The sequence below is a fragment of the Eleutherodactylus coqui genome, chromosome 4 (assembly GCF_035609145.1).
Source record: "Eleutherodactylus coqui strain aEleCoq1 chromosome 4, aEleCoq1.hap1, whole genome shotgun sequence".
Lineage (NCBI taxonomy): Eukaryota > Metazoa > Chordata > Amphibia > Anura > Eleutherodactylidae > Eleutherodactylus > Eleutherodactylus coqui.
This window is the reverse complement of record NC_089840.1, coordinates 83412356-83437287: the sequence shown is the minus strand read 5'-3', so window position 1 is coordinate 83437287 and position 24932 is coordinate 83412356. Positions and strand designations below refer to the sequence as shown.

Sequence of the window (24932 nt, the reverse complement as noted above, 5' to 3'; positions counted from 1 at the left end):
TGTTCCTCAACCCGTCTGGCGAACTAAAATAATGACATCTGGATTTATTTAGTTCATTCTATGACTCTTCTGAAAATGTTTAGGCTTTCTTCCTGAACTCACAGTGTGATTGTAGTCATTAAAATCTTCTCATATAGCACAGCCAATGAGAACGCTGTACAAGTTATTTTTAAATACTTCCGATATTGAAAAAAATGCAGTAAAACATGCTGAGGCGCATAAATAAAACTCGGGATCAGATATCTAAGCATTGCCCTCCGAATTGTTTTACTGATTGCTGATCAAAATGAATCTCCAAGACAGAAAGCGTCAAAAGGGAACACGTTGGGATGTCCTGTCTGGTGAAGCATCCATCAATTAGGACTCATTCCAAGTAGCAATCTTTACTGTATATCACAGGGAGCATCAAACTTGCCATCTCAAAAGCCACCATCTACATAAACTCACAATTTTGCAGTGAGAAAATCAAAAAAAAAAATCAAAAAGACAGGCCAACAGGACTCATACACATGTAATACCTTAACAATGCAGGACAGTTATTAATACTAAACTAGAGATGAGCGAGTATACTCGTTAAAGGCAATTGCTCGAACGAGCATTGCCTTTAGCGAGTATCTCCCCCGCTCGAGACTGCAGGTTCGGGTGCCGGCGCGGGGGAGCGGTGAGTAGCGGCTGTCAGCAGGAGGGAGCGAGGGGGGAGAGAGGGAGACAGAGATCTCCCCCTCCGTTCCGCCCCGCTCTCCTCCGCAGCTCCGTGCCCGCTGCCGGCACCCGAACCTGCAGTCTCGAGCGGGGGGAGATACTCGCTAAAGGCAATGCTCGCTCGAGCAATTGCCTTTGGCGAGTATACTCGCTCATCTAGAATACTAACCATATAAAAGTACAAGGTTCTTATCGTATATTTTGATCAAAACATGTAGGCCCATCAGCCACATACAGGTGACCATTTGCCTTGCAGGAGGAAGGGGGGGGGGGGGGGGTCCTATTTTTAGGTTTGTATATATGATAGTTATTCATTTTTATTCAGACCCCCTTAGTAGTCACGTTAAAATTGGAAAAACACTCCCAAAATTTTTTTATAGCAGATTTTGAATTCCTGTCTCATGTAAATATATTTGTCACACAACTCAAAGGCCTTGAATGCATTTTTAACCCATTAGTGACATAACTAATTTTAGCCTTAAGAACAAGTTACTGTTTTCCCTTTTGTGGTCCAGCAGTTGTAACATTATTTTTTCGTTAATATAGCTGTATGACACTTTGTATTTTGTAGTTCTAGTTAATATAGGAACCCATTTCTGGAACATGTAATGCATTCAATAACTCATTAACCTGTTCTGTGGAGCAATGGGAAAAAAATCATTTTCGCCATTCGCGCCTGCACATTTAAATTATTTGTTACAAAAGAAATGTTTCAGTCACAATATTTGTCTACTTTTGCATAAATACAAAAAAAATCACTTACAAAGCTCTTTAGAAAGCTGCACTTTCTCGCAACTTTTCTAGTAGCCTACCCAAGCTTTATATTTTGCTAATAATTACTAATGTACTCACTTATCACAATGCCTCCATTTCCAAGGCTCCGCTTGTGCTGTGCAAGCAGTATACTCAAGACCCACTCACCCACAATCTTGGTTCTGTCCAATACAACACATCTTTCCGCACTCTGCGATCTCTGTCAGTCCCACAAAGACTGAATAGTGTGCATGCATGACCACCACTCCAGTCACAAGGGGAAATCAGGACCCCCTAATTCTTGATTGGTGGAGGTCCCAGCAGTCAGACCAACGTTAAATAGGTAATTAATGTTGTTGGCTAGCCAACCTCTTTTAAAGGACTTTGGTTTTTGGGACACAATTCTGTCCAAGGACTGAATAGGGTGGGGGTATATTACCTGCAGTTGTTCTCTGCCTGCCATCCCCCTCATCCTTCAGTTCCAGGTCTTGTTTTCATCCATCTATGATGGCTAATACAGTCTTCAGACTACCTAATCCCTACCAATGCACTATACGTGATCTCTGATTGGCCAAAGCTGCTCATGGGTTCAGCGCTGGCTTATCAGAGAACAATGCACATTGCATTAAATAGTTAAAAAATTGCTGCACCCATCTTGGACGGCTGAAAATTGGGAACGGTACCAGAAGTTAAGAGGCGCAGCAAAGAGCAACTGCAGGTAAAATACCCCCCTTCCCTCTTAGGACAGAATTCTGCCCTGAAACCAGAATCTCACTTTAAGGATCATGCAATATGACCTAGGAAGGTCTCCTGTATTTCTGACGTGTTAGTATTAGCATAATATGCAATGCTAATCCTTTAACTTTTTAAACACAACCGATCATACTGTGCAATATACCAGTGTTGGCACATACAAGAGACGTAACTTGAAGCTCCTGGGCCCCAATGCAAATCAGTAACAGGGCCCCCAACTATAATGGTTTAATCATAGTACTGGGCTTCCTATATGGAGAAGAGAGGCCTTATGGGCCCCCTAAGGCTCCTGGGCCCGGGTGTAACGGCATCCCCTGTATCCCTATAGTTACACCCCTGGCACAGACCATGCCTGGGTAACTGGCTCAAAGGCTTTATTAATAAATCTTAATTTTGCTCACATACGACTGGTCCGATATACACCACCAGCACTATGTAACTACTGTGTCACTTCCCGCATCTCATGCTAAAAATAATAGGAAAGCTTTTCTTTCCTCCAGTTTCATTCTGTGTAGACTAACATTCTTGAATGTTTTCCGTGTCCCCTGATTGGAATGTGCTAATAAAGAAATGTTACTGTAATTGACGCACACATTGACCAGGAGCTCTTACCATATGTTGGAGTGCTTTCTCGTCGACCTTGCATACTGGTTCTTCCTTTATCATATTCATAGCAGTAAAGAACAGCATCTTCTTCTACGGTGTTGAAACGTTTTCTATATTCCTGGTCTAGAAATGAATTTGGAGACTCCGACCCCTTTGATACTGGTTTTCCAACTAAATGACGACTCACATCTTCACACGGCAAATTGCCTTTCTCGTCTCTTAAAAGAAAAATCCATTTTAAAAACATATGGATAGAACATAGGCAAGTGCATTATAGCTCTTTGCAATTAGTAACATTGATACATGCATTGGTGTTCTAGTAATACTATCCTATGGAAGAGTTTATTATTGTTTTTCCCCTAAGCCTGCAGCTTTTGAAATTTAGATTTTAGTTTATCTGGGAGCCTTGTAGCAGATTCCTTTAAAAGAAGACTACAGTACCTCAGTTACATAACCACGTTTAAAGTTATTTTGGGGGGGACTAAACCTTCAATGACCTATGGTCAGTATAGTTAACTATGGTTGATTCGTAGGGGTCCACCACTCAGGATCCCCACCCATTACCTGATTTGAGGCCATTATGCTTGGGTAAGCACAATGCCCTTCTCAGGCCTGTGACATTATATTCATCGGTTGCATGGTCTGACAACAGCTCCGTTCCATTCAAGTAAAAATCAATGTAAGACGCTGTGTCTGGTATGGACTTAAGTGGTCACAATGCTCATCCAAACGTCACTGTGACTTCAATCAGCTGATCAGCAAAGCTACAGAGCGACAATCCCCCGGTGAGCAATTGTTGATGGCCTATCCTGAGTATGTGTCATTCATTGCTTAGCCCTGGAAAAGCCCTTTAACACAGCATATGCTTATATCATTTTCAGTGGGACTGCCAGAGATAGCGCTGTGTTCATTGTGATGTCACTGTGGGTGGGAGAAGCATCCCAGAAATGACAGAGAAAGGGGACATGGGACTTTCTTAGGATTGGTGGGGGTTTCGGTAGTGATGACCCCAATGATCAGACTTTTGTCACCTATCCTATTACCTATGGATAGGTGATAAGTCCATCTTCGTACAATCCTTTAAAATGTAAGCAGAATAATGGGTTTATATTAGAGATGAGCGAGTATACTCGCTAAGGCACTTTACTCGAGCGAGTAGTGCCTTAGCCGAGTATCTCCCCGCTCATTTCTAAAGATTCAGGGGCCGCCGCGGGTGACAGATGAGTTGCGGCGGGGAGCAGGGGGGAGGGGGAGGGAGAGAGAGATCTCCCCTCCGTTCCTACCCGCTCTCCCCCTTCCGGCCCCCCGAATCTTTAGAAGCGAGTGGGGAGATACTTGGCTAAGGCACTACTCGGTTGAGTAAAGTGCCTTAGCGAGTATACTCGCTCATCTCTATTTATATCTATTTTTATTTAGTGATTTTTTAAAAATTATTTTGTAGCCATTAACTTTTGTTTTTTATTTCCCTAGATGTGCAACTGGGTAGGGGTACAGTCCCATGCTGCATAAAACGCATTGGCCAAAACCCATCCGGCCTATGGGGGCCAGTGGCCAGATGATCCTGTCAGCAATACTACCCTTTTACCACCAAAATCCTCTAGCCGTTGTGGGTGAGAGAGGTTTTGGCTGTGATTTTGGCCACATGCCGTTTATGCAGCACAGGACCATACTCTGTACATGCTTTATTGCAGCTGTAGTGAATGGGAGTTAATTGTCAAAGAAATGTCAATTGGCAGGATGGGGCTGTACGGCATCGCAGCATGACAAATATGGTCATAGTCTAAGAACAGAGCAGAGTGTATTTTAATGATTTGTTTGTAGCATTTTGTGGCAAATAAAAAAAAAACTGAATAAAATATACACATTCTATACATACAATCCTTTGTAGTTTGAGGTTTTTGGGTGCTCAACAAACTAATAACTTTTATTGTATACTGTATAACACAAAAATGAATGTTATTTAATTATTTATTGTTACTTATTTATAGTTGCAATCGAAATTATTTAATTCCCATTGCAAATCATACATATTTACAAACAGTCAGCTGTTTGCAAATAAAAAAAAAATCAAAACAAAAACTATTTAAAAACAAAACTAATACAACACTGAATTCTCCAAGTTCAACACTGTCACAGTCTCCTGACTTGAACCCTACAGAAAATCTTTAAGGGGGATTTGGAGAAGGCGGTTGCAACACACAAATCCAAAAATAATGGGAAATTAATGGCCATTGCCCGTGAAGAATGGGTTAAGAATCCTCAGGAAGCCTGTCAGAAGCTGCTGTCTGGTTATGCATCACGTCTGCAGTGGGTCATAACAGCAAAAAGTTGCTCCACCGAGTACTAAAGACACTTGTCATGAATGGTTGAATAATTCTGATTGCAGCTGGAGGACCAAAATAGTCGGCAATGCTGTGCAGTATTGTGACCATTCACACAAGGCCCCCCTGAGGGGTTCACAATTTAATTTCCTTGCCACACGCTACCGTAAATGTCATAGGAAACCAATTAACCTATCAGCAGGACATATTTTATATAATGTAACCGTGCAATGCTCCAAAACCGGTGTGGATCAAAAGCAGCATTCACAGTCCCCTAACAGTAGATATTAGCCGCTGAAGAATTCTTTATACCCAAGAGATACCAACCCAGCAATGTATAGAGTAATGTGTAAATGCACTTTGTAAAAACTTTTGACAGGTCATGTCATGGGGACAAGTTAAAAGCTTGGATTACTGGGGGGGTCCTGCTGCTGTGACCTCAAATCGGGGACTCAACAGCCGGACCCGCAGCCAGGAAAACTTTTGACATGTCCCCATGACATGTCAAAAGTTTTGAGTAAGCACAGTTACAATTTAAGTGTTCGTCAGCATTACAGTATCGCTTCTGCTGATTTGTGCATTAGATTAATTACAGTTAGTGTACGGAAGAATGAGCATTTAGGGGCAGAAATTAAAAAGACTTTCATTTGCTCATGCTGGGTGTCTTTGCTGCAGGAATAAGTCAATTTTTTACTAAATCATATGAAAAGTTCTCTTCCATAGAATAATTTGTGAGTCTTGTATGGATTTATTTCTATAGATTTTTTTTATTTCTATTAAAGCGCTAGAATACATTCAGCTGGGTTAAGCTTCAAGGGGTGATAATTAAATTCTACCACTGGTTTCATTATCAAGAACAGTGATGGTGACAGTCTGCAACTTTATGATGATCTGCATAATAAGCTGTTCATAGACATGAGATATTTATTGCCATACCTACCTAATTTAACATCTGTAGCCCATTATAAAAATTGGGTTGTCTGTGGATCCGAATAAAGTGGTCTGTGTATAGCATACATGATATAGCTTTGGCTGGACTGCAATTTCTTCACTAGGGGTGCATGTTTGTGCATGGGGAAAAGAATACGGCTTTGTTCACAACAGGTCAGAGACCTATGGTTGTCATATATGTCTCAGTGTACAGACCAAACATATCCCTGGGGCTTCATCCATTGGAGAGAAGCCTATAGTGTCCTTTTAGTCCCCATAGGACTGGTTTACATCAGTACATCTTTTTATCTACTACATCGAAAAAAATAGGGGGCATTAATAAAATGTAAGAATAAAAAAAGTTACAAAAGTTATCATTGGCGCAAAAATGTGCAACTTTTCGTGCGCCTCTTCGTGTATTAGGCATATCGGGCACCGGGGAAAATTATACTAAGACCGGCATTAACCTTTAACATACCTCGGTGTGTAGGGCTCACTTGGAGGTGGAGGGATGAAAAGATCTTGCAGTGCAGAACTGTCCCTTTTTGTAGGTGTGCTGATTGTGCTTGATGGAGTGGCAGCTCCACTTGTAGGGCTCCTCGGTATTAGGGGCTGTAATTAAATATAAATACTAGTTATTATAAAATACTGGCATTTCTCAGCCCAAGTCAAAACAAATTCTGCTAACACCTTCTTCTTGACACATTGTGAAGCAAGTGCTTAAATAATGCATAGTATTCTCCCACTGTTCCAGAAAATCACATAAAGGAAGACAGAAGTGCAAAAAATGTCTACTACATAGTGTGTATATTAATACACCAGAGCCCACATACGGTAAATGCAGGTTTACTCTCTTTTTTCATTATATCTTCAAGCAATGTGTGTGACTTGCAGTGACTTCAAGGCATCTTTAATCCTCCCACACATACATTACCAGCGGGTGTACAGGATATAAATGGAGAAAGGTTAACCGAGTAACAGCCGGGGTAGTGACAATCACAGACCAGAGTAACTGTCATCTTTCTTGTGAGATGGTACAAGGGACTACAATTCTTATAAGGAAAGAGTGCAGACCAAGAGTGTACGGTTCTGTATACAGACGCAATGTATGCAGAGAGGCTTATTATTATCCAATGCTCATACTAATAGGGAAACCAAGGAAAGAGCATTTTCAAGAAATGGAAAATAAAAAAAAGCTGGATTACCACCATAGAAACGTTACCAACACTCAATTTCATTTTTACTTTTTTTGACCAAAAATATGACTTCTGCTTCAAATCTTGGGAGAGAGAGGGAGAGAGACCTCCCCTCCGTCCCCCCCCCCCCCCCGCTCTCCCCCGCCCCTCCCCGAATCTTTAGAGACGGGCGGGGAGATACTCTGCTAAGGCACTACTCGCTCGAGTAATGTGCCTTAGCGAGTGTACTTGCTCATCTCTAGCTACAACCCTTAGATGGGGCTTGACTAACCCCTGTCTTACCCAGTCACTTGTGTGTATACCATCTAGTAGCATATAGAAAGGATGACTACGGATTAAACACTTTCCCTTCTGCAGTGCCAAGTGTCCCAGGTTCACAGTCATAGATCTCAAACATGGTCCTGGGACACAATGGGGGAAATTTCGTAAGTCTGGTATTTCCAACACCAGGCTTAGTACAGTTTCCCCTGGCAAAAGTGCACTTGATACACGAAGAGGCACAGGCTTCTGTATGTATCATGTGCATCCCTGGCATCTCCTTCTGCCTTCTCAGAAATATGCGCCAGGTCTGACCTGGTGTAAATTTCTGGTATAATTTACGCTAGCTTCTGCCATAAATAATACATAAATATGTGGGTCTGGGGTGCCCATGACCCCTTAAAAAAAAGTGGTGGTGTCAGTGCAGAATGAAGAAGAGTCACAAATTTTTATTCAGATACCCACCTGCACAAAATTAGCAATTTTTGTACACCAGAAACCAACATAAAAAAGGTTTGTAAATGTGCCCACATGTGTCTTTAGTTGTGGAGGATTAGTTATGTTTTGGGCAGATGTTTTTCTCTAGTGACTGGTCTGGTCTTAAATAACTCCAACACTGCAGAGGAAGTGGCCGGTGTGGGACTGCAGACCGATTTGTGAAATACAGGACTGGCTGTGTTGTGGAGTCACCATGGTGGCACTCTTATGGAGGTCTGTTTTACAGTACTGACTTTTGCTGTCAATGTTAGGCTGTGTTCACCATTTTTTTCAAGTGTACAACCGGATGCATGCCAGAAATACAGTGGTATACAGTACTGTGCTGTAGATTTTTTATTTATGGTTATAAGATAGAAATAAAAAAAGGTATGCTGATATATAGTAGCCCAGCATATGCTAAAGGGACACTCTGGGTGTGTGGTGCTCTACTGTATGGATACATAAAAGCATACAAACCAGGATCCTCGTGTCACCGTTTTGTTAGCAAAATTGGAGTAATTTAGTTTAGAAAAATATGACAGAGATGACCTAATAGCCATGTATAAGTGTCAGGGGTCAGTACTGAGATCACTTCAATGATCTATTTATACCCAGGACTGTGACTGTAACAAAGGGACATTCTCTACGTCTAGAGGAAAGAAGGTTTCTACACCGGCATAGAAGGGGGTTCTTTACTGTAAGAGCAGTGAGACTATGGAACCATCTGCCTGAGGACGTGGAGATAGAGGAACTCGATAAAAAAATACAAGAGGGGCTTGGTTGCCTTTCTTGCGTGCAACATTACATGTTATAGTCACCGATTATTTTATATGGATTGCTGAGCCGGGGATTAATCTGATTGTCAGATTGGAATCAGGAAGAAATTTTTTCCTCCCTTAAATGAAGAAAATTGGCTTCTACCTCATTAGGGTTTTTTTCCTTTCTCTAGATCGACATTGGGCAGTAATAGCCTAAACTAGGTAGACGTGTGTTTTTTTTTAACTTTACACACTACGTTACATATAGTACAAACATAACAAGCTACACAAATCGAGTAGACATGCCCCAATTTCTATGCTATATGCATAAGACAACCACTGCCAATCACTTTGAATGTTTGTCACGCTATGCAAATAACATAGGCACTATATTGGTGTCGCTTACTACATCTACGTAGTGTGGAGAAACCCTAAAGGGTACTTTACATAGGATGGCTGTTGGCTAAATGATTGCTAAAAAAAGCAAATTCAAACAATAATCAGTGTAAACATGGCCACCAACAGTGTGCCTAGTGATAAGTTGGTAGTCGTTTTGTTTCAGCTTACCAATAAAAACAAGATGTGGTTCCAATCCACTGTCTGACGTCTGAAGACATTCTGATTGAAGGCTGTACAGCTCCGATGTCTGAAGATGTCCGGCAGGGTATTCTTACTGTATGTCAGTCGCCGCTCTGTTGTCGGGGGCCTCTCCAGCATGTCACATACCGCAGTACTGGCTCTAGCCAGCAGATGGCGCCATTGTATAATGGCAGAAAGAGAAAGCCCCCTAGGAAACCCTGAATCCAAAACTGGACTGCAAAGGGTTAAAAGTCGCCCACTGTAAAATCACAGTTATATGTATTTGAACAACTTGTGAACGAATTTGCAACAAGATCCCCTCTATGGGGTAAAGGATGACTGGGTAAGGCAATGGCAAACCACCCCACAAAAACAGTCTGCCAAGAAAATGTCGCAATGTGATGTCACCCTAGGAGTCAGTCATATGGGGACTTTACCTTTACCTTACCCTTCGGTGAACGCTATCTCGGCAAACAACTAATGAACAATCATCACTTTTCGTAAAATCAAACAGACTATCATTTGCATAATTGCACTTAATGACTTTTCTGAGCGACTATCTCAACGATAGCTGCTCTGTGCATAGGTACCTAAACTAGGGCATTAGCTCAGGATGGCATGCCCTTGTGTACTTCTGTATGTCCATGACTCCACCTAAAATCCTACCATCACTTCCTATATTAAAGTAGACCACTTCTACTTAAGTCGATTTATGAGCTACCAACACCGGAACTACAAGATAGAAGGTAACGTAATCCTATTATTACAGTTCCTATTGAACAGTCTACTCATTATGTCACTTTGTGAAAACATAAGCCGTTTGCACATAATAAACACAAGTGTAAATGTTATTTTCTAAAAACTTATATTGATTGATAAAATGTAGAAAATGGTTTTCATTCTAATACTCTGCAAAAATGATTTGTTGGAAAAAGAAATATGGTAGATATGGATTTTCATGGAGTGCTTTCAGCAATGTGTGCTGTTAGTGGAAAAGCTTAATTGCAGAAACGGTTGAAAATAATTATTACGATGGAAGAGCGTTTCCCATCACCATTTACATCTTCTGTTACACACCCCATTATCGATTGTAAGAAAAACACAAACAGATCTGACTACGTCACTAAACTTGTCTTATAAATCTGTATTTCAAGGAATACCCAGAGAGGCTATCAAAATTGGGATTATTCACCCTGGGAAAAAGACGGTCAAGGGGTGATCAAATAACTATGTATAAATATATGAGGGGACAATACAAGGATCTCTCTCATGATCTGTTTATAACCAGGACTGCAACGGTAACAAGAGGGCATACACTGCATCTGAGGAAAGAAGGTTTCATCACCAACACAGAAGGGGTTCTTTACTGTAGGAGCAGTGAGACTGTGGAACTCTCTGCCTGAGGACGTGGTGATGGCAAAAATCGATAGTGGAGTTTAAGAGGGGGCTAAATGTCTTTCTAGAGCTCTACGATATTACAGGATATAGACATTAAATAACCAGTGAGGTTGTAGATCCGGGTCTTAGAGTTCGGTAGGAACTTTCAAAACATTGATCTAGGAATTATTCTGACTGCCAGCATGGGGTCGGGAAGGAATTTTCCCCCCAAATGGGCTAAATTGGCTGCTGCCTCATTGGGGTCTGGATCAACAAGGGAAGGGGGGGTGGAGTTGGAAACAGGCTGAACGTGGACATGGTCTCCCTTCAGCCTTACATACTATGTTAACTATATTGCAGGCAAGCCAAATAAATGATTACTGAAACTAGTGCTCCTATCTCAGGCCAAACATGACCAGAATGGGAACACCGCTGTATACAAGGTGGCTGAGAAGCCGAAATAGCCAAGCGTGACTGGCTGTGTGGTTGCCATAACTCCCACAGAAATTAGCCATGCTGTTTCCGTAACTTGGGAGTTGTAGAAATGGAGTAGCTCACTGGCTAACAGCTTTTCCCATAACTCCCATTCCCTTCCAGGATGGTTTTGAAAATGGCGTAACGCAGCAAGCTCACTTGTTTCTGTAATTTTCAACCACCATTCTCAGTCACCGCATACAGCGGGGGATACAACTTAAAATAGGCATAAGTCCGAGTGGTAGCACCTGCACCTATCCTGTGGATGATAGAAGAATTCAGGCAGTTCCCACATAACCTAGCTGACCTCCATTTCTTATGTCTGTCAGCTATAGCATTTTCTTATTTTTATTGGTATCCTACGACCAGTAGGAGTCTGTGTCCATGACAACTATTTGCATAGCGCTTTCTCTGTATATTGTTCGTGCTCCAATTTCTTGTCGTTCAAGTTCTTTACAGAAAATGATTTCCCTTTTTTTGCATCTTTGTCACTCATATTCCATCAAATCGGTTACATCATGAATGGATTGTCATTCACAGGACTTGCTTTTGTCTTATTTAAAGGATTGTTGTGTTCTACGAAATTGTATGCAAGTTAGTACTGACAGAAGATAATTACTTGATACTTATTTTCAGTAAGTTACTACTTGGCAGCATTTTAGCTCAGCCCCATTACAGCAGGCCTGTGATCTGTGACTACAGTTTATCTACAGTGTTTACAGCGAGTCTAAGGTAGTCTGAGACACACCCCCTGTCACATCATTGGTCTAGTCTGTTGCACCCTCCCTCTCCCTGCAGCTCTGCCTATGCAGATTAGCTCAACATGCTGACATATGGTGCCTCCATAAGACTCAAAGGTGAGAACAATCTTATAACAAAAGTGGAAAGTGGTGGAGTATGAAACATTTTTCTTTTTTTGCTCAGAGATTCTGCTTGAATTTTAAAGGAAAATATCTATGTGCCTCTGCTTTATGGATCTGTACAACACTGATGTGTAAAGCATTCATGTGCACAAGACTTAGAGCACCTGTCACTTTTCCTAACATGGGAGGCAAACCTAAAAAAGCCAGCAACGGGCAACTTTTCCCAAGTGAAGAGGGACAAGAGGCAGGAAATGAATAACACAACTTCTCTTTACTAACAAACAGTAATAACAAACACGTTTCGAGGCAATGTGCCTCTTCTTCAGTGACCAGCTGGAAGGGAACACATAGCACAGTCCAAAAGGCATGTAGAGCAAGCAGTGTTCCCATGGGCAGCTGAAGGCAGCACCTCCCTTTAGTATACAGCAATTAATAATTATTTGGGCCCTGATATAGCTTTGCCCTCATAAGAAGCCTTTTGCTGATATACAGGGGGTGCTGCACCGTTTTCCTGCATCCTATTGCGTTTACTTCTGCTGATAGGCTTGTTCTAGTAAATATTTACATTTACCATAAAATTAACAATTCTAGAACATCTTGTCTTATAACTTAGTATTATGCAGCTCCTCTGTTATTCCTGCTTAATATATATGAATAAATTGACAACTGGGTGCTACCATTCGCATTGTCAAAAAGGGTGTGCCTCTATGAAGTCTGACACTAGCAACATTCATTTGACAGTATCAAAACTATGTAGTAACACACCCCAACCGCTAAGACTTAGTAGCCAATTCATTCACATATTTCTGGGAGGAATAACAGAGGAACAGCACAATGCAGAGTTGTCAAAAAAGGCAGTCTTGGACTCTTATTTCAACCAGACGTACCGTAGCAGGAGTGCTGAGGGGTCCTCTAAGGGCACAGGAACATACACTGAAATGCTCATCATTTATCAGTGTAGAGGATTGTGTGTAATATATATTTTATATATTATATATACACATATACATTAAATCCTTTCTCAACTATCAGTTTGCAACGCTGCAGTAAAGCATTTTACACATTACAAAGCTGTCATTGGCTCTAAAGACTGTAACATTTCTAAACATAACATTTCAGTTTGATTTATAAACCACCTCCCACTGCTATATGATGTATTATTTGCGGCTTCATCTTTCCACTTCATTTAATGTACACTTGGGTCTATTTTATTCTGAAATGCATTATTACATATGCAATGTAGTTTAAAGTGTAAATCAAAGAGGCCAATACGAACATCAAAAGTAGGACGACATGGATAATACATGGCAGAGAGAACCAAAATTCTTTTCATTTCCTAGGGTATGGCTAGAAGCGCGATTAATTTTACAGGGACTGCAGTAAGGTAAGAATCACAAATCATCTTCATTCAAGATGCAATCTACATGACTTGAAATTCACTAGCTGTGAATGCAGAAATACAATAGCAAGTTAAAAACTTACTGGCTGAAAAGGAGCACAAGCAGCTTCCTATAAATTAATAGGTATCCTAGATGGACACTGGGGAGAAGACACAGATTAGATATTAGAAAAAAAAAACTTTCTGACTGAGAGGGTGATCAAAGAGTGGAACTGGTTACCACAGGAGGTGGTGAGTTCTCCTTCAATGGAAGTCTTCAGACAAAGGCTGAACAAATATCTGTCTGGGATGATTTAGTGATCCTGCACTGAGCAGGGGGGTTGGACCCGATGATCCTGGAGGTCTTTACCAACCCTACCATTCTATGATGCCTATTTATACCCCATTTTGAATTAAAAGTTCCAATTTAAGAAAAAAAATTGTAAGAGCTTTCCCACATGACTAATGCACATGATTGCATTCTTGCTCCACGCATGAGCCATATGTTTAGAGCGAAGGATAAAATTAGTTCCCATGCGGTGAGATCAGAATACCTTTTACTTAAAGGGGTTGCACCAAAATCTAAAAGTTAGGCCCTATCCACAGGATAGGGGATAATTTCACAGTCTGTGGGGGACCTGACGATCCTCACATGAATAGAGTGGAGGTTGCATATGCAAACTGCTGCTCCATGCATTTGAATGACAGTGCTGGAGTACAAGCACAGATAAGGTCTTTGCAGTCTCTAGTGGAGGAGGCTGCATCTATCACTTACTGGAGACTGAAATAATCTTCAACATTTGTCTGCTAATTTTACACCTGTAAATGAGTTGGCCACTTTTGGACCAATGCATATACTGTAGAAACCCAAAAGGGAAACGCAAACTATAATATTTCTAGTCCACTTGCGCATACCCTGTTTCCCTGAAAATAAGACATCCCCTGAAAATAAGACCTAGCATGATTTTCCAGATTTTTTGAGGATGCAAAATGATTTTTCAGGCTTTTTGAGGATGCTTGAAATATAAGCCCTGCTAACAGTTAAAGGGGTTGTCCTGCGCCGAAAAGTTTTTTTTTTTTTAACCCCCCCCGTTTGGCGCGAGACAACCCCGATGCAGGGGTTAAAAAAAACAAACCGGAGAGTGCTTACCTGAATCCCGGCGGTCCGGCGTCTTCATACTCACCTGCTGAAGATGGCCGCCGGGGTCTGCTCCCTCCGTGGACCGCAGCTCTTCTGTGCGGTCCATTGCCGATTCCAGCCTCCTGATTGGCTGGAATCGGCACGTGACGGGGCGGAGCTACACGGAGCCGGCATCCTGCACGAGAGGCTCCATTGAAGACAGCAGAAGATCCGGACTGCGCAAGCGCGGCTAATTTGGCCATCGGAGGCCGAAAATTAGTCGGCACCATGGAGACGAGGACGCCAGCAACGGAGCAGGTAAGTATAAAACTTTTGATAACTTCTGTATGGCTCATAATTAATGCACGATGTATATTACAAAGTGCATTAATATGGCCATACAGAAGTGTATAGACCCACTTGCTGCCGCGGGACAACCCCTTTAATTAAAAAAAAGTCAATTTAAATAGTGTCCAGGCAGCTATACATGTAAAAAAGTTAAACCTTTTTGAACAAAAATTAATATAAGACACTGTCTTATTTTCGGGGAAACACGGTATTACTAAAGCAACGAAAAACAGAAACTAGTGCCAGACTATAAATACTAATAAATAACATCATGACAAGCAATAAACACTGTAGTGTCAAAGTGCAAACGTCTCCACTTCAGGCCTCCTGCCAAACCGCTGGGTTGGATTCTGCATGTGAAATATCACTGCGGTATCCGACCTGTCGCCCCCCAAGGTCCCAGACTCATCTCTCCGGATCTGCCGCGAGAGTCTCAGCTGGTGTGCATGCGCAGTGCGAGGCATGGCGCGCCAGTGCTGGGCTGTGACGCAGATTCCCGCAATACTTCCGCTGTGCTTACAGCGCAGAGTATTGCAGGACAGACTGCTTCCATTGACTGCAATGGAAGACGTCCGTGTGATTTTCCACGATGAATAAAACATGCTGCGATTCTCCCCCGTGAGCAGAAAATCACAGTTTATTCCTGCTCATGGGTAGGGGAGAATCTGTTAACATAGCATGTCTATGGACAGCTATTGCTTCGGGATTTGTGGCGGGTGTATGACTGTAAATCCCGCAGCGGTTATCTATCCATGGGGACGGAGCAATTTCAACTGTGGGAAATATCACCAATAGTGGCGTTTGGCTTTAGAGTACAATTCTCCTACCAACGTCAACTTAATTAAAGCAAACTAGATGCTGGACAGAGTCTGGACTCTTATTTACTCAACTAAGAGTCAAAACCCTGATTTCTACTTTTGAACTCTGATTTGCTGTAGAATATCAGGTGTGGGTATACGCACCATTTGGGCATTAGGATGGGGCCCTGGGCTAGAAAGGTCCAACAGTCTGAGTTAGTTACATTTTTATATAAATGCAGGGCCCCAATGGGATTACTAACTTTGCACCCACTATCGTTATGTCTCTGCAGTTACCAAACTGGGTTGTGTGCCTTCAAAATTAGCGTATAAGATGCCCTTCTGGGTAAAAATATACCTAACCCCAATGGTCCTTTACAGATTACTTTAGCACAGGGAGATTTAGTCTTTTTTTAAGAGTTTCCAACAGATTAGATTTAGGGACAGAATGAAAATCAAACCCCAAAACAGGACGACTGAATTTAAGAGCATCTTTCACAATAATGTTGTTCTTCTATGTCTTTAGACCAATCATTAAAGAACATGAGAAATATATTGTGTGACACAGATAACATTCAGGACAGCTGCAATAACAGAAAATGAATGCAGGATTGCTAATTAATATTCATGAGGAATCAGGTTCTTGTCCAGCCCTATTAAAATATAGGATTCAAAAGTTGATTAGACATCATATATTACACTGCATCTAACGGAGACTGTAAGGGCCCTTTTACACGCAACGACCATCTCAGTTTATCGCTGGATTGTGCGAAACTGAATGATCGGTGTGAACACTAACAGTGACTGAATGACAAATGAATAATTTATTTGCTAATAGTTACTTGGTTCAGTTTAGGCAGGCATAAGAATGAAATGCAGACAGGCGATCATTCATCTATGAACGACTGCCTGTTTACTGTGAATGTAGACATACATAGTAACATAGTATGTTAGGATGAAAGAAGACAATGTCCATCTAGACAGCGATGCTCCACCTCCATTAACTGAATGATTATTACTTCTGTGTGTAAGCCCAGGAATGATAACCGTTGGGAGGACTGTCAGGTACTTAGGTGCCCAATAATCATCTTATAAAAGAACCCTAAACATATACAGACCTCACAACTCTCAGCATGGGGAATGTAGGGGCAGGTTCCAAATGGGTAGACCATAAAATACATGCCAAAAAAGAGAAGTATAATAGCACACCAAGTATATACGCTCGGGATTAGTTTTATTTCTTCCAATGGACTCAAAACTGCTGGTGCCCTGTACAAGACGTCTTCCAGCTCTTACATGATGAAGGCTATTTTACGCAAACCTCACATACAGAATTAGAGTCTGTTCACCGGCAGTTTTGAGTCAACTGTAAGAAGTGAAATTTCATAAGAAGCGTATTTACTTGGTGAGCTCTTCCGTGCTTCTATATTAAATCTAAATTGGTCGGAGCCTCACTGCCGCTCCATCCTTTACTCCTTCACACACACAAAACTCTTTAGACTCCTCTACTTCAAAAGAGAAAGTTACAGAAAAATAGCACAGACACAAGGGACCTGAATAGACACAAGGGAATATATCGTAATCTAAAACTAATTAACTATACTCCAAATATTGTATAGACTTTAAAAAAGTCCTGCATATTCAAGCCACACCCGCCTTACCCCCCAGCCAATGATTGGCAGATTTCTTGCTCTGCACAGTAATAACCAGAGAGCTGCCAATCAGTGGCTGGGTTGGGTGAAGCTAGCTTGCAGTTCATGAATATCCAGGACTATTTTAAGTCCTGTATGCATGTGCTGCTACTGATCGAATCCTAGTTTCTCCCAAACTACTGCACAGATCCACACAGCAGACATCACTGTAATCAGTGTGACCGGCACTACCTTGTGCTGCTCTCAGAGATAGGTTCAAAAATATGGTGACAGAGTTGCTTTAAATGGAAGGATGAATCAGTTCCCGATTGCTGCCATATGACATCATGGACGCTTGTATGAGAGGTGTATGGCCTACAGCGAAATACAAACATATATAACACAGGACAAATCTAGTACCCAATAACCTATTAAGCCCTTTCTTACACATTCACCTTCAAAAGTCAGAGGCTCACGGGAGCTACAGTCATTTCTTTCCAGAAACAAGGCCCTTGCCTCGGGCCTCAAAATGAGACAAAACCCAAATATAGTTACAGGGATACAGCAAATCCCAAAATATATAACAGAGAGGTCCTGTCACCTCAAATTCTGACAACACTAGACTATTAATGGTCAAAGATTGGAATTACACAGTAGAAGTTTAAAGAATGATAATCGTTTCTACTTCTCCAAAGTTCCATGAGATTTCAATACACACTGCTTCATTCTATGATTATGATGATGGGAAATACACATTCATTCTGGAGAGGCCACAATGGATTATTCATTCTGAATGTAGGACTCATTAAGCTGTCCTCAAAACCTTGGCCATCAGCAATGATCAAAACAATCCATCAATAAGATAAGTTGTGAAAAGGGTCAGGACCGTAAATGGCCCAAGAAATCCATTGCGTTATGAGCCGCTGTTATCCTATACTGATCAAGGCTGACCTATAAAAATAACATTAAAGACTTGGGATTAAAGACTGCAGTGAAAGTAGCGTGCAGTGCAAGCAATATTTTATATGTCAAGACCTCATTATAGATTAGGTACAGATGGCAAGGACACATATATAACAGTTTATGGGCCCCGTCTGGATTTCTGCTTCGTCTACAGTAAATTTAGTCACTATTTTTGACCATAAACAACCAATGTGAGGTCTATTTTATCGGCGTAAAGTAAAATCGTATGCCACATTAAGCTCCTTAGCAATCATTTGTCTTCACTCATTTTGCATGAAATTCTATTTAAAGGGGTTGCACCAAAATCGTAAATTATCCATAGAACAGGGGATAACTTGCTGATCGGTTGGGGGGTTTCACTGCCGAGACTCCCAACGATCCTGAAAACATGGATCTTGTTTCAATATTCCTACTCACTGCAGACTTATTGTGCCCCTCGCCGTAAGGCCTCACACGGGTGTAGCGCATTACACTCAGGTAGTACTCAGCGCGCGCTTATGTGTTTTCCCTGCATGTCATCTCTCTTGCACATGTACATACACTTTATTCACTGTGCACTTACACATGCCAAAAAAAGAAACGTAAAGGAGATTTCTCCTTCCTTCCCGCGTAAATACACAGTAAATACAAACGCATTATGCATATTGACTGCTTATTTTTACTGCTCCCACAGACTTGGGTACCGATTTCAGTCCATAAGACGGACCAAAATAGGTCATGCTGCTAGTTTTATTTCTCACGCGTAAAGGACGCAAGTCTGAATGCCCCAATGCAAGTCTATTGGGATTCTGTAAGCATAATATGCAGCCAAAATACACCTGTGTGAAACATGAGGAGAGTACAGAATGGTGCGCTGGTCATGCAAGTCTACTGGCACTCCAATAATTTAGCTAAAAATGTTTGTGCACCTCTTGTAGCATTTCTAGCCTGCCCGACCTCCCCCTACCCAACAGTAATTTAGGGACCATAAAACTTTCACTCCGCTATCAGTGCCTAGACAAAAAAAGTTTGTTTGCTGTTGCAGAATTCCTTTTAAGTGCGAACCAATCACATCCATATCTGTGCCTTGTCATAAGTATATATGTTATAAGTGTGTATAAATATCCATGCCTCTTCAGATCCAATCCATTAAGCCTGAAGAAGAACCCTGTGTTGGTTCGGAAGCTCGCTATTATTACATCATGTATTTTTGTTAGCCATTAAAAGGTATCATATCTACAAGATTACGTCGTTTCTCTTGCTGAGAACAATCACATTTTGCTCTACTGGCTAACACGCTACCAGATCTTTGAAGTCAGGCAGATAATGCCATACATGATCCAAGCTGTACAATGAGCAGGCCATACAGTTCCTGCAGTAAGGACCATCCATCTGCTGCCTGGGGCAGGCCATTAAATACCTTTTCCTGTCCCTCTCTTACATGTCAGTGGTACAGTAGAAGCATATCAGTAATATAACCACAAAACTAGCCACGGGAATGCAAATATTTGACTTTATCAGTACAAAATGGTAAAAACTTATTAAAAAAATTAGCGGATATTTGAACAATTAATAAAAAGAAGCACAAAACGGTAACATAGCTCCTAAATTAGAGGATTATAAACAGATGGTGATGCCCTACGAGTTGGGGCTGGGTGATTTGGCCCAAAACTAAAATCTCAGTTTTTCAAATCTCTTCTTAATTTTAATCTTGCTTTCTTTTTTTTTGTAGAACCAGCTAAAAGTATCAAGCACATTTGTTTTTTTGTTTTTTTTAACATTAGGTAAAAGGTTATTCACAGCAATTTATACTCATTACCAGAACTGAATTACAGCCCCCATATACTGTTCTCTCCAGCTCATCACACCCCCCATATACCTTATCCTTCCGCAGCCATGCAGCTTTCTTTTGTAGCTATATACTGTTGAGTCAAAAGAGCGCAGATAACAATATTGCACACCCAGCTTCCCTCGGCCTAATATTAGCCCCACCCACAGGGAGCAAGGCCAATATTGATTTCACAATTCTGATCAGATTAATTTGTTTAATCACCGGTTTGCTGAAGCATGTTTTTCTGACTAAGTGCCCGGGCCTACTTTTTCTGTAGTACCCTTTTTGCATTCTAACAGCTACAGTAAACCAATATATTTGTAGATATCATCTGGAATTTTAAGAAAAAGGCTTAAACAAGAATAGAAATGTAATAAATACATATTTAAAATATTTTGGCCAGGATCGGTTGAATGAAAGACAAGATTCTTATACCTAGTCACCCTCGTTCTCTGGTTAGCCCTGATCCCAGTTTCATCAGCACTGCATCCAGCACCTACTCACTATCTACGTTAGAACCAACGACAGAGGAAGTAGTCTCCAGGCTCCTTTCCGCTGCCCGCCCCACTACCTGTGCTATTGATCCTCTCCCCTCTCACCTCCTATGCTCCCTTTCCCCAGCTCTCATTACTCACCTCACCACAATCTGCAACCTCTCCCTAACCTCTGGCACTTTGCCCTCCTCATTGAAACACTCCATTATATGCCCTCTGCTTAAAAAACCAACCCTGGACCCAACTGATGCTGCCAACTACTGACCCATCTCAAACCTCCCCTTCATCTCCAAATTACTGGAATGCCTGGTCTACTCCCGCCTTACACGTTTTCTCTCTGACAACTCACTCCTTGACCCCCTTCAGTCTGGTTTCCGCTCTCTATACCTCGACTGAAACTGCCCTTACAAAAGTAACAAATGACCTGATGACTGCAAACTCGAGAGGTGAGTACTCCCTACTAATCCTCCTTGACCTGTCTGCTCCATTTGACACTGTTGACCATAACCTCCTTCTCACTATGCTCTGCTCTATTGGTCTAAAGCAGTGGTCCCCAACCTTTTTGGCACCAGGGACCGGCTTCAAGCAAGACCATTTTTACAAGGCCCGGCAGGGTGGGGCGGGGCTTTGGTTATATGGGGTGGGGTTATGAAGGGGGTTGGAGTTTAGTGCATACTTATTTAATTAATGACATTTAGAATGTCCTGGCAGTACACACTGTAGGGCAGTATAATATATCCCTCCCCCTGCCTGGCAGCACACACATAGGGCAGTGGGCAGTATATAATCTCCCAAACCCCCGCCCCCCCCCCCCGCACACACATAGGGCAGCATATAATTTAACTCCACCCCCCCCCCCCCGAAACACACATAGGGCAGCATATAATTTACTAACCCCACCCCCCACCCCCCAGCACACACACAGGGCAGCATATAATTTGCTCCCCCCCCAGCACACACATTGGGCAGCATATAATTTACTCCCCCCCCCAGCACACACACAGGGCAGCATATAATTTACTCCCCCCAGCACACACACAGGGCAGCATATAATTTACTCCCCCCCAGCACACGCATAGGGCAGCATATAATTTACTCCCCCCCCCAGCACACACACAGGGCAGCATATAATTTACTCCCCCCCAGCACACACACAGGGCAGCATATAATTTACTCCCCCCCAGCACACACATAGAGCAGCATACAATTTACTCCCTCCCCCCCCCAGCACACACACAGGGCTGCATATAATTTACTCCCCCCCCCAGCACACACATAGAGCATCATATAATTTACTCCCTCCCCCCCAGCACACACACAGGGCAGCATATAATTTACTCCCCCCCCCCAGCACACACATAGAGCAGCATATAATTTACTCCCTCCCCCCCAGCACACACATAGGGCAGCATATAATTTACCCCCCCCCCCAGCACACATAGGGCAGCATATAATTTACTCCCCCCAGCACACACATAGGGCAGCATATAATTTACTTCACCCCTCCTCAGCACACACATAGGGCAGCATACAATTTACTCCCTCCCAGCACACACATAGGGCAGCATATAATTTACTTCCTCCCCCCCAGCACACACATAGGGCAGCATATAATTTACTCCCCCTCCCCCCCAGCACACACATAGGGCAGCATATAATTTACTCCCCCTCCCCCCCAGCACACACATAGGGCAGCATATAATTTCCTCCCCCCCCCCCCCCCGGCACACACATAGGGCAGCATATAATTTCCTCCCCCCCCCTCCGGCACACACATAGGGCAGCATAAAAATTTATCTCCCCCCTCCTCCCCGGCAGGATTACCTTGAAAACTAACCTAGGTCCTAAGAGGTGTTCAGGCGCGGAGGCTGCTGCTGCTTGCACAGAGGCGGCTCTTCCTCCTACTCGTGGGACGCTCTGTTGTTTGGTGCTGCAGTCCTCAGCGCTTCAAGAAGGCGCCCTGTGATTGGTTGCGGCAGCTGCTTCCACACCAGCAAGGACCATTGTATTTCAGCCGCACTTCAGTAGCAGAGAGTGATTCCAGCAACCTCATTGGTTGTTGGGTACACACACCCCAGTTTGAGGTGTGGGGGGTGTGTACCCAACAACCAATGAGGTTGCTGGAATTGCTCACCGCTACTAAAGTGCGGCTGAAATACAATATATGCGGCTCCTTCAGCAGCGCTCTGCGCTCACACTAACCTGCTATGTGTGGAAGCGGCCCCTTCAGCAGCGCTCTGCACTCACACTATAGCAGGTTAGTGTGAGAGCGCAGAGTGCTGCTGAAGGGGCCGCGGGATTGTTTCTTTTAGAACAAAAGTTCCCGGCGGTGCCGCGGACCGGCAGTAAACACCTAACGGCCGGGCCCCGGTCCGCGGACCGGTGGTTGGGAACCCCTGGTCTAAAGGACACTGCTCTCTCCTGGTTCTCTTCCTACCTCTCTGACTGCTCTTTCAGCGTTGCCTTTGCTCGTTCCATCTCCGCTCCACTTCCTCTAGCTGTTGGGGTACCCCAGGGCTCGGTCCTTAGTCCCCTTCTCTTCTCTATCTATACTGCCCCAATTGGACAAACCATCCACAGATTTGGCCTCCAATACCATCTCTGCGCTGACGATACCCAACTATACACCTCCTCCAAAATATCACCGACTGTCTGTCCGCTGTCTCTAACACTATGTCCTCCCTTTTTCTCAAACTAAACCTCTCTAAAACTGACCTTGTCTTTCTACCTTCTAACAGACCTCCCCTCAACATCTCCATTCCAGTGTCTTGCACCATCATAACCCCCAGACGGCATGCCCGATGCCTTAGGGTCACACTGGACTCTGACCTCTCCTTTACCCCCCATATCCAATCTCTGGCCCAAACACGCCACATGCACCTCAGAAATATTGCTAAAATACGTCCGTTCCTAACCACAGACACGCTAAAGATACTCGTGGTCGCCCTCATCCATTCCCAACTTGACTACTGCAACTCGCTACTCATCGGCCTCTCCCATACTAGACTCGCTCCACTCCAATCCATACTAAATGCAGCAGCTAGGCTCATTTTTCTATCCAGCCATTACTCAGATGCCTTTGCACTATGCCAGTTGCTGCATTGGCTGCCCATCCACTGCAGAACTAAATTTAAACTCCTCTACCTCACTCACAAAGCTCTGCATGGTGCTGCACCAGCATACATTGCATCCCTCCTGTCAGTACACGACCCAGCTCAATTACTCCAATCGACTAACACACTCAGACTAAAGACTCCTGTAATACAAACCTTACATGCTCGCCTATAGGACTTCACCAGAGCAGCACCCATCCTCTGGAACGCTCTACCCCAAGGCATCCGGACAATTCCCGATGGACGAAATTTCAGACGTGCCTTAAAAACGCACCTTTTCAGGGAAGCATACCAAATCTCCTGACCTAGTCCCCTACCCCTCCCTATGGTGCTCCACCCCGTTTGCCTTCTAATAATTGATCTGCACATGAAATTTCCTATTGTCTGTGTTCCCCACCCCTTGCACCTCCTCTACCACCCCCAACCCATTTGTATCTAACCCAATGTACCTTATATTGTAATTGTTGTATTGTTTTGCATTTATCCATGCCTGAAAGCGCTGCGCAATAAGTTGGCGCTATACAAATAAAGATTATTATTAATTATTATTATTATCTGTCCAATTCAATAAACCACTATAAGAATTCCAGAAAACATTTTTATAAGGCAACTAATATTTGGAATTACCGCTAACTAGTGTAACTAATCTTCATTTCATAAAGTCCAATTACAATAAAACCTCGAAAACTGACTGAAGAAGGCCAACCAAATATTCTTCTCCTGTGGTTAGATTCCCAGCCTAGCAGGGTCCTCCCAGAAACTAGGAAAATGTATGGCAATGAAAAAAAAAAGAAGCCTATGGTTGACTCTTTGCTGGCCAAGAACAGAAAGTCATCTGTAAATACCAGATAAGGTCCGTATCTCATTATCATGGAGCTTTAAGCACAATACGATGGGACCATTATACTTTGGTAAACTACAATTGCAAATAGGTTTTCATGTTTTTAAGGGAGTCCGAGCTTCAGTATAGATTTTGGACAGAGATTGCAAAATTGTATGTCCGGTTTCTCTTACAGGGTGGAATATAGCAGTAAAGTAGGGTAGACAGGACAAGAGTCACAGAATGTCTTACTTAAAATCCTGCCGATATCAAGCTGATCACCCTACAAAAAGTCATGCAAACATTGAATTAGAAAACAAAGTACTGAAGTAATCAAAACTATCCTGAAACAAAAACTAACTCTCATCCACAACTAATAAGAAAATACTAACAAATACCGCAAGTACTAAA

At 42.6% G+C, this 24932-nt stretch overlaps 1 protein-coding gene across 1 annotated transcript in view; it reads right to left on the bottom strand.

The window, feature by feature from the left end:
• CNKSR2 (connector enhancer of kinase suppressor of Ras 2) overlaps positions 1 to 24932 on the bottom strand; it is a 372341-nt gene that overhangs the window by 181296 nt on the left and 166113 nt on the right. The window contains exons 12-13 of the mRNA XM_066598620.1: positions 6544 to 6677; positions 2821 to 3032 (exon numbers count right to left, since the gene is read on the bottom strand). Coding sequence (XP_066454717.1) covers positions 2821 to 3032; positions 6544 to 6677 — 346 coding nt within the window. The remainder of the gene's footprint in view (positions 1 to 2820; positions 3033 to 6543; positions 6678 to 24932) is intronic.